At 67.6% G+C, this 9,917-nt stretch overlaps 1 protein-coding gene across 1 annotated transcript in view; it reads left to right on the forward strand.

Annotated features, from left to right (window-relative positions):
• KCNT1 (potassium sodium-activated channel subfamily T member 1) overlaps nucleotides 1-9,917 on the forward strand; it is a 74,816-nt gene that overhangs the window by 63,621 nt on the left and 1,278 nt on the right. The window contains exons 22-28 of the mRNA XM_024762532.1: nucleotides 24-135; nucleotides 3,638-3,739; nucleotides 4,142-4,225; nucleotides 4,320-4,448; nucleotides 4,780-4,800; nucleotides 5,594-5,906; nucleotides 7,256-7,318. Of these exons, the coding sequence (XP_024618300.1) occupies nucleotides 24-135; nucleotides 3,638-3,739; nucleotides 4,142-4,225; nucleotides 4,320-4,448; nucleotides 4,780-4,800; nucleotides 5,594-5,906; nucleotides 7,256-7,318 (824 nt within the window). The remainder of the gene's footprint in view (nucleotides 1-23; nucleotides 136-3,637; nucleotides 3,740-4,141; nucleotides 4,226-4,319; nucleotides 4,449-4,779; nucleotides 4,801-5,593; nucleotides 5,907-7,255; nucleotides 7,319-9,917) is intronic.

Consider the following 9,917-nt stretch of genomic DNA (forward strand, 5'->3'; position numbering starts at 1 on the left):
GGCCGCGCCCCGCCCCTGCCCAGGCTCTTTCCCAGCCTCAGCATCACCACGGAGCTCACCCACCCGTCCAACATGAGGTTCATGCAGTTCCGCGCCAAGGACAGCTACTCTCTGGCTCTTTCCAGGCTGGAGAAGGTGAGCAGCCCCGCCTGACCTGCCGAGCTGAGGGCTTCAGCCCCTGCGCCACAACCTGGAGGGAGTGGGCGACTGGGGCCACGGGAGGCCTGGGTGCCTGCCCTCCTCCGGCCAGGGGGCTCAGAGACCTGGGCTCAGCCCCAGCGTTAGGCTCTTGAGTGCGCAGCCCGGAGAACTCAGGGTCATCGGCCAGGAGTGGACATTGTCCCACTAAGGCCGGGCCTGGCCCGGCCTTGTGTGAAGCAGAGGTTGCCCATCACGCCAGAAATTACTAGCCCAGGTGACACCGGCCCCGACACCGCGCCCAAACCTGAACCGTGTCCGTTCTGTCAGGGAACGGACGTGCTCGTCCCGGTACAGTCGGGGTTGGGGATAAGGGGGCGCAACTTGCCTCAGGTCACACAGCAGTGCGGTGGGACAGCTGAAGTCAGCTGTCTGTTTCTCAGGCTCCAGGAAGGGCATCAGCTGGGCTCAGGTGTGGAGCCCAGGGACACGGGTGGCGGCGGGCCTGGTGGTGCTGCCCTGGCACGTCTGTGGGCCCCAGGCTGCTGCCCGGGTCAGTGCAGCACTACCTTCCACCAAGGGGCAGGGCCGTGCTCAGGCAGCCTTGGGTGAAACCAGGAAGCAGGTGGGCTGCCACGGAGACCCTGGCCGCTGCGGTCGGGGAGCAGTGACCATTCCCTGGGAGCCTGGGCTGAGGTCCTCGTCAGGGGACGGCTTGCACTTAGGTGGCTGACCCTGTGTCACACCGGGGAGGACCCCCGAATGGCCGCTCCCCCAGGCCAGGCCTGGCCACTGACAGCAGACAGAGGGACAGCATGGGAGCTCTGAACCCGGACAGACAACGGAAGTGAGTTCCCGTGGTGGCCCTGGAGCTCCTTGGATGGCAGCTGGGGGCCTCAGTCAGCAGCCCGGGAGCTCGGGCCGTCCTGCTCTTGGAGGAGGCTTGGCCTGCACCCCACACGATGGCCCACTGGACCCCCCTAAGCGCCCCCTTGCAGTGCCCCGTGAGCTGAGCCTGCCTCCGCTCAAGGCTGAGCCGTGGGCTTTGGAAGTCGGCCTCAGCAGCCCCAGCCAGACTGTATCCAGGCGCTCGGGCCAGTCTGATCCAAGCACGGGCAGGGGTGACCAACACAGAACTGGGGTCAAGGCTGACACCCTGGTGCCGGCCCTCACCTGCCGCCTTCCCTCGAGCAAACCCAGTTCCCCACAGGCCTTGCACCCAGACCTGTTCCGGAGGTGGGCGTGAAGCAGGTCCGTCAGCAAACACGTAGCAAACGTCCTCCCACTCCCCTTTCCTTGCACGGCAGACATCTCAAATCCACCTCCCAGCCCCTCCCTCTGTGGCAGGCATCACCACTTGAGAGCGCCTTCCCCTGCAGGATCGTCTCCAGGGGCAGGGGCGGGCGGCCCACTCCCCACCTCGTGGGTGCACGGTGGGGAGCCCAGTCCTGTCGTTCGTGATCTGGGAGAAGTCAGGAAGTGAGCACGTGTGACCGTGGGCGGCTGCAGCCTTGGGCGCTTGCTGGCTGAGGTCCAACACGTGATGCCACCCAGTCTCTGGAGATGGAGCTGGCGCGCCCACCCCGCGCAGAGAGGATTCCGCGGAGGATGGGGAGGGAAGATGGGATCGCGCTGTACATACAACCTGCATGAGACAAGTCCTGTTTAATGAGTAGAAACTGAAGGAACACTGGAAATACTTCCGGCGTTCAGATCAACTTGCTTCCAAGAGGTCGCGCTGGCACCGGGGGGTGATTCAGGCGCAGAGGGCGGCATCCGTGTCTCCCTGAAGGTTGTTCTCAGGAAGATCTCCCAGGGTCGGGGTTCCCCACCGCATCCCAGGACGCAGGCTCCCAGTGGCGTCATCCTTCTAGCCGTCTCAGCGCCTGTGACAGTGACCTCGGCCAGGAGCCCGTTCAGACTGGCCCCTCTTCGGCAGGGCCCCGGATGCCCGGCCAGTCCTGCGCCTGCTTCCCCCTGGCCGCGTGGTTCTCAGGAGGGCTCGTCCCCGTGTGTTCCCACGGTTCGCTGTCGTGTGCGACCTCGGAGCTCGGGTTAAAGCCTCTGGACCCTCCGCGGCCGCTACAGAGTGGACAGCGTGAAACCAGGGCCCTCGTTCAGAAAGCAGGAAAGTCCTGTGGAGCCACTAAAGCGTCAGGCCTCTTCCTCCTCGGTCTCCCGACCCGTCCTGGTTCTCTTCTCAAGCCATGCGTTGTTCTGAGTGAAGGGAAACTGACAACTTCAACGATTTCGGGAATCTCTCCGTCTGTCCTTTTGTCCGTCTGTCCTCATAACGTGCGACCTGGGCTCTGAATGACACCGTGGTGCGCAGTCTGGAGTCACCACGCTACGCGGCTCTGGTTCTGCGGCTCTTACGTGATAGGGCACTGTTTCCCTCCTGGATGCCCGCGTGCCGTCCAGCACGCCCTTGGGCTCCCTGCTGGTGGGGAGGGACAGAGGCGAGGCCTCCTTCCCCGGGCGTCTGTCTGCCCCGCCGTCCAACCTTGCAGCAAGGAGGCTGCAGAGGCAAAGTGCAGACTCAGTGAGAAGGGCCACGAGAGGGCTCTTGGTGGTCTACACGGCCCACTTTCTGTCTGTCTGAAGCGTGTTCTGGTCCAGCAGGAAGGACAGCCTCCCGGGCTCAAAGCCACCTCTCAGCCATAGGCCGACCTGGTGCGGCGGGGACAACGCCCCCAAGAAGCCCCTGCCCTAGCCCCGGAACCAGCACAGGGTGGAGAAGACGATTCCACGAAGAATCCTGAGATGGAGGGGGCCCTGGTTCACCCAGGGCCCACACGCCATCACCAGGGGTCTTGCAAGAGGGAGGCCAGAGGTCAGCATGGAGGTGGAGGAAGGGCCAGAGGCCAGGGACGTGGTCAGCCTCTGGAAACGGCGAGAGGGAGAGGAAAGGGTCGTCCTCTGGGGCCGCCGGCTGGAGCACGTCACCGTGACGCCTGATTCCAGCCCCTGAAGTCTGTTCGGACTTGGAACGTCCAAAACCGACAGAGTAAACGCGTGTGGTTTTGAGCTTTGGGGTTTGTGGTCGTCTGTTCCGCGGCCCCGGGAGCCGCACACAGTGGGTCTAAGGGACCCGCGTGGAGCCTCGCGATGCCGTGCACGCAGCACAGGCAGACACGTCTGTCTGCTCACGCGCGTGCCCTGCCGTCCTGTCAGTTCCGCTCATGGACTCGTGCTCCGGGGTGAAGTTACCGTAAGGGTTAGGGTTCCGCGATGGCAACGGCAGGGCGTTAAACCAAGTCCGGGCTCCCGTTTCTTCCCAGCAGAGCCCCGAACCCTTACCCCCGCGTCTGGCCCCGCCGTGTGTCTGGGGGGACGCGTAGCTGGGTGCTCGGCCTGTGGTCGGCCGTCTGCTGTATGTGTTCACACGCCCTGCACACGTGCACACACCCCGTGCACGCGGAGGCCCCTGGGCTGCCTGCCCTGCGTGGCTGCGGCCGTGGCCACGGGCACCAGCCAGCCTGAGCCCCTCGTCCTGCAGAGGGAGCGGGAGAACGGCTCCAACCTGGCCTTCATGTTCCGCCTGCCCTTCGCCGCCGGCCGCGTCTTCAGCATCAGCATGTTGGACACGCTGCTGTATCAGGTCAGCAGGGGCGGGGGGCCGGCGCCCGGCATCCGCTTCCAGTCCTGGGCCACGCGCCCCTCGCTGAGCATCCACCCCTGGGTCCCCAGGAGGCCGGCCAGGACTGGGAGGCTCTGGGCCCCATCCCCGCCGGGGAGCAGCAGGGGTTCACCCGAGTGTCCCCCGTCCTTTCCTCCCAGGAGAGCGCTGCCCTGGGGTTGGCTCCCGGCAGCCTCTGGGTTTCTGATCCCTTTTGACCTAGTGCACTCGGCCTAGTGAGCGACCACAGCCAGGAAAGGCCGCCCAGCTCTGTCTGCTGGGCGCACCGCACGGGAGGCTGTGGGCGCCTGACGCGCGTGTCCAGGGGATGTGGAGGCAGATCTGCCCGCACTGCCTGGCCTCACTGCGGTCTCTCCTCTCCAGTCCTTCGTGAAGGACTACATGATCCCCATCACCAGGCTGCTCCTGGGGTTGGACACCACGCCGGGCTCGGGCTACCTCTGTGCCGTAAGTGCCTGGGCGGGGCGGGCGGGGCGGGCGGGCCCTGCGGGGGAGGGTCCTCCTGCCCGAGGCCGGCCCAGCCCAGGCTCCCGCGTTCCAGATGAAGGTCACAGAGGACGACCTGTGGATCCGCACCTATGGCCGCCTCTTCCAGAAGCTGTGCTCATCCAGCGCCGAGATCCCCATCGGCATCTACAGGACCGAGTGCCACGTCTTCTCTTCCTCGGAGGTGCGGGGAGGGGGAGGAGAAGGGCTCCCTGAGGCGGCCCCGTTTCTCTGTGACTCGGGCCGCCCCATTTCCAGTTTGGGGATCTGGGCCTTTGCTGTCAGGCCCTTTTGGGGTCAGGCCCACATACCTCCATACGTGGACATCCCCTGGGTGGCTGTGACCCCCCCATGGGGGAGGGGCGGCTCGAGAGCACTGTGGGGCCCCTGTGCCGCCCGCTGGAACTGCAGAGGGTGGCCTGCCCACGGGTCCTGAGTCCACGAGGGCTCAGGCAGCCTTGGGGGTCAGGGCAGGAGCCCCACAGGTACCCAGGCTGCCCTGGTTTCCTTTGCAGCCTCACAACCTCAGGGCCCAGGTGAGTGGTCCCTTCAGGCCCACGGGGGTTCACTTAACATGCACGAGTCCCGCCTGGCAGGGGCGCAGGGCCCTGGGCTCCGGGTGACAGGTCAGGGAGGGAGGCCCCAGGATGCGCCAGCCAAGGTGCAGCTCAGAGAGGGCTCCTGGCATCACCCCAGCCCCCATACAGATGGGCAAACTGAGGCCCAGGACGGGAAGCCCAGGGTCCCCCAGCCCCCATGACATCTGCCTTTCGTGCCACGGCCCCCGTCCTGGCAGGTACCCCTTCCTCCCCACTGTCCATCCCGATCTCCACACCGCCAGAGCCCCACACCCCGACTGAGCCACGCAAGGAAGGCCCTGGCACTTCCCAGCCTACCATGTGCCCCACCCCCGCTCTCTCCTGCCCCCCAAGATGAGGAAACTGAGTCGCACAGAGGAGGTGCCCCCCGCCCCCCACCCCATGGCAAAGTCGGGACATGCAGGGCCCAGAGAGGTTGAGGGAGGTGCCGCCTCTCGCCAGCAAATCAGAGACAGACCTAGAGCCAGCAGCTGGGACGGCTGAGTGGTTTGGGGCTGTGGCCCGGCACCCTCTGCCCAGCTGCAGAGGAAGGCACTGGCGTCCCTGGGCTGAGGTGCCCCCAGGGACTGTGACTGTCCTCCTCCCTGTCACCCTAGCTGCTCCGTGGGTCACTCCATCCTCTGCCCGGCACCCCTCCCAACCCGTCCCAGCCCCTCCCCTGTCCCCTATCCCCCTCCCCGTGCCCGGGTCCCCCTCCTCTCCTGGGCCCTCACCCCTCCTCCCCGGCCAGTCCCAGGTCTCGGTGAGCGTGGAGCACCACGAGGAAACCCGGGAGGCGCAGGGGCCCTGGGGCTCACAGGCAGGCACGGGTGGCGGCGGGCACACGGTGGGCGGCGGCTCGGCGGAGCGCCCGTTCCTGCGGCGCAAGAGCCTGCCGTGGGCACGGAGGCTGAGCCGCAAGGGCGCCCGGCACACGGGGAAGGCGGCGGCCGAGGAGATCAGCCAGCAGCGGCTCCGCCTGCACCAGCGGTCCGAGCGGCAGGAGCTCTCCGAGCTGGTCAAGAACCGCATGAAGCATCTGGGGCTGCCCACCACTGGCTACGGTAAGGCCGCAGGGCCGTCTGCCCGTCTGCCTTCCCGGCCCGCGCTCTGCCCGCCGGGGCACCCGCCCCGCGGCCCGTCAGAGCTCCCCGTGTGGAGCTTCCGCGTAAGGAAGGGCTCACCCCTCCACTCTGTGGTCTGTTTCCCCATCTGTAAAATAAAGGCCCAGGCCGGCTGAGCCTAGCAGGCAGCTCTCCTGCAGGAGGCAGCTGGGGGTGGGGAGGGCTGGGTCGGGCTCCCCGAAAGCCAGGGGCACAGGCCTCGGTCGGGGACAGACCGGCCACCTGCAGCCGGTCCTGCTGGGGTCAGAAACACAGAGGCCCGCTGCGTACTGTGAGAACAAGAACAGGGTGTGGCAGGGAGACCTCAGAGCCCCCGGCCACCCCTCCCCTTGCCCTCCCAGCAGCTGGAGCTCGGGGTCACGGGGGCAGATCTGGGGGCCGCCGGTCGAACGGCCAAGCACCAAAACACTCTTCCCGGGCCACGGGGGCCCCACCGTTGCCCCTAGCGCACGGCCACCCGCTTCCTGCGACTTCAGGGCGACACCGCCAGGGCGGTTGGCATCGGCAGATTTTCTCCATAGCTTGTTTTGGGGAGAAGTTTGTGACGTGACCGTGAACAGGCCTGGGGTGCCCTGGCTGGGCCAGAGGAGAGGAGCCCGTCCCCTCCCCTCACTCCAGAGTTGCTGCCTCCGTTGATGGGGCCGAAAGGGCCCCAAGCCCCCCACCGCCGCCCGGCCTGGTGAAGGCTCTGGACTCCGCTGGGTTCCGTCTCGGGGACTCTGCCCACTTCCCAGGCCTGGCTCTGTCCCCAGGTGCCCACCTCCTGGCTCAGGGGCCCCTAAGTCCCCTCCAAGCGGGATGAGGCAGCTCGGGCTTCACCCAGGAGCTGCCCAAGGGTCTGGCTGTCTGCGGGGCCCAAGGTGGACGGCCGCCCATGAGAGCTGCCCAGCCCCTCCCGGCCACACCCCAGCCTCACGATTTACCTCTGTCCCCTCTCAGTGCTGTCACCCCCCCTTCCGGGTGGCACACTGACTGCCGAGGCTCCGAGTGGGGTGTCCCGTGTTCACGGCCTCACGTCGCGCACTGGCAGAGACTCCAGCTCGGCTGAGCCCCAGAGCGGGCGCCCCTGGGTGGGCACTCGGTGCTCCCCTGGGCCTCCTCGCCCCCCACACCCCCACCAGAGCCTGGCAGATGAGGAGCCGACTTCTGTTCAGGGACAAACTTCTGTTCAGGGCTGGCCTTGCAGCCGCCCCCTGCCCCCCTCCCCGCTGCACTGCCGCCTCTTCTGCGCTGTTTGCTCACCTGTCTCTCTCTGTTTCTGTCTGTCCCTCTTCCTGTGTGTTCCGTAGAGGATGTAGCAAATTTAACAGCCAGTGATGTCATGAATCGGGTAAACCTGGGATATTTGCAAGGTAATTCTGCTCCGGTGGCTGGAGTCTGGCAGAGGGGCAGGCCAACCCTTCACCGACGGTCCACCTGGTGGCCGCCCGCCCCGGCCAGGCAGGCAGACAGGACAAGACACGAGGGAGGGTCCCTGCAGTCAGGGGCCCACGAGCTCCCAGGCCGCCCCACCGCGGGGACCTTAACTTTCCTCCTTCATTTGCTGACTTCGGTACTGACCCTAGTACCCCAGCCCTTCTGCCCCAACTGTTGTCTGAGATAAGCCCTGCTCTGAGCACGGAGGTGGCCATCGGCCTGCAGCCAGCCCCTGGGAGCCCACCCAGCTCTCGGGAAGCACCCAGATGGAGGGCCCCAGGCCAGGGTGCCCGTGGCCCTGTGGGCTGGTGCCTGGGGCCTTGGGGTCTGCTGCGCCCTGAGCCTTCGGAGGGCCACCCAAGCCCGGGGGACGGCTGACCACCGCGCCCCCGCTGGGGCTTCAGGAGGGGGTTCTCTGTCTCATCCGGAGGCTCAGGTGCTGCGTGGGCCCCCTGTGTCTTCCAGGAAGACACTCCACAGCCCCCAGACGTGCCCCCAGACCCCAACAGAGGTCAGAGTCCAGGCCTCCCTGCCGGGACCCCTTCGCTCCCTGGGGGCCCCTCACGATCCGGGGAGGCTCAGAGCCAGCACGCCCCGGCCCCCTGGGGTTAGGGGTGACCCCAGCGCTGGCAGGCCTCCTGAGCCCAGGTAGGTGTTAGCTCGGGTGGGACTGGACGGCCAGGGGCAGACCCAGGCCCAGGAGCGGGAAGCTCCGGGGTTCACGGCGGGGGAGCTGCCTGAGCAGGCAAAGCCCTGGCATCTCCGGGGCCCCTGTGCTTTTCCTCACCCCGCACCCCACGACCGCATTCACGGCAGAGCCCCCAGGCCAGCCCAAGTCCAAGCCTGGGGCTGCCGTGAACGGGGTGGCTGCGTCGCCCCCTCCCTGCGCTCAGCTGCACCCCTGCTCCCTGCCAAGGCTCCCGGGCAGGGGTGGCCGCACCCACAGGCTCCCCGGGTGGTGTGTCCTGAGCCCCCCACCGACGTGTGGACACCGAGAGGTGCCTGAGCCAGGATGTAAAACCAGAGGAGAGGCTGATCCTGGGGGGCTGCAGGGCAGTCAGTCTCCCGGGGAGGGCACCGCCATGAGGACCCAGCAGCGGTATGCCTCTCGGGGGAAGGTGCTACAGTTGCCCCCAGTGCACGGAGGAGGGTGGGGCTCCAGAGGAGCGCGTGGACGCCCAGGGCCGGGCCGGGCGTCTGGTCTGCGGGCTGAAGGAGGAGGGCCCGCACAGAGGCTTGCGGTGCCTGGTAGCGGGTGCGAGGGGGAGTGCAGCAGCACAGCCCTTGGTCACTGGCCAGGAGTGCCATCACCAGCCCCAGGCCACACCCCGGGCCCTCACCAGAGCACAGCAGGCACGGCGCGGCCGCCCCGTCCCACGGAAGTCGGGGTCTGGGCCTCGCAACAGAGCACACCCAGCCCTGGGCGCCACAGCCGGGCCCCTGTAAGCACGGAGCTGGGCCTGCTTCGGGCCGGGAATGCCCGTGATCCATGCCCCCCGGGGGAGAAGCAGGGTCTAGGCCGGAGGGGAGGGCCCAGCGAGGCAGGCGTGGCTCCCCCTCTCCCTGGCCACACAGAGGGGCCCGGCCCAGCACCGGCCTCTCCGTTTCCTTGTTCTGACCGTGCGCCTGTCCCCGTGGAGCCGTCCTGGCTGTGGTCAGGGGTGCGGGATCCCTGAGAGCCTTCGGGAGCCTCCCCGCCCCCACCTGCGCCACCCGCTGCCCCCACTGCCCGTCTCCGTGCTGCCCACCCTGGAGGCACGCAGCCTCCAGCGTGAGCCAACCTGGCTCGTGACCCCGCGCGGGGGTCAGGCCGTCCCCTTCCCGGGCGTGGACGCGAGGTTGGCACCAGCTGATGCCATCAGGGTCTGCACGTGTCCGTCAGCTCCCGGGTCCCAGCCTGTGCCCCGACCTGTCCCCAGGAAGCACACCGCGCTCCGCCTGCCGCCGTGCGGGTCCCGAATGCACCGCCAGATGCGGCCCTGAACTCATCAGTTCAGAGGAGCGAGCCGCAGCCCCCCCGCCCCCGGCTAGTCAGCGGGCAACTGCCCCAGCTTCGCAGAGAATCCCGCCCCTCAGTGGACCGGCTGGCGCCCTCCCAACGGGAGGGACGGTGCCGAGAGAAGGGAATGGGAGGGGCTGGGGGCAGAGGCCACCCAGGGCCTGATCCCCCTGGAGGGCCGTTCCCTTGATGCCCGGTCCTGGGTCAGGGGGCGCCTTTAGCCATCACCAAATGGGGAAACTGAGGCCGCCAGCCGTTCGTGAGCTTGGGGTCACTGCCAGACAGCGGCCAGCCCTGTCCCTGTATCTGGCCGGAGAGGCACCTGTGAGGTGACCAGGGTTTCTCCAGAATCCACAGCCACCCCGTGGGCTGGACCCCAGGCTGTCTCTGTGACGGGCAGCTCGGACCCCGTGTGTGCCCAAGGGCCCCTCTGGGAGACTGAGCCGGGCGGACTCTGGGCTGGTGCCACGGGAGCAGGTCTTGGGAAGGAAAGGACAAGTCTGAAGTGGAGGGTTGAGGAGGGGTCGGGGGTGGCC

The sequence above is a fragment of the Neophocaena asiaeorientalis genome, unplaced genomic scaffold (genome assembly GCF_003031525.2).
Source record: "Neophocaena asiaeorientalis asiaeorientalis breed wild unplaced genomic scaffold, Neophocaena_asiaeorientalis_V1.1 scaffold78, whole genome shotgun sequence".
NCBI classification, from domain to species: Eukaryota; Metazoa; Chordata; class Mammalia; order Artiodactyla; family Phocoenidae; genus Neophocaena; species Neophocaena asiaeorientalis.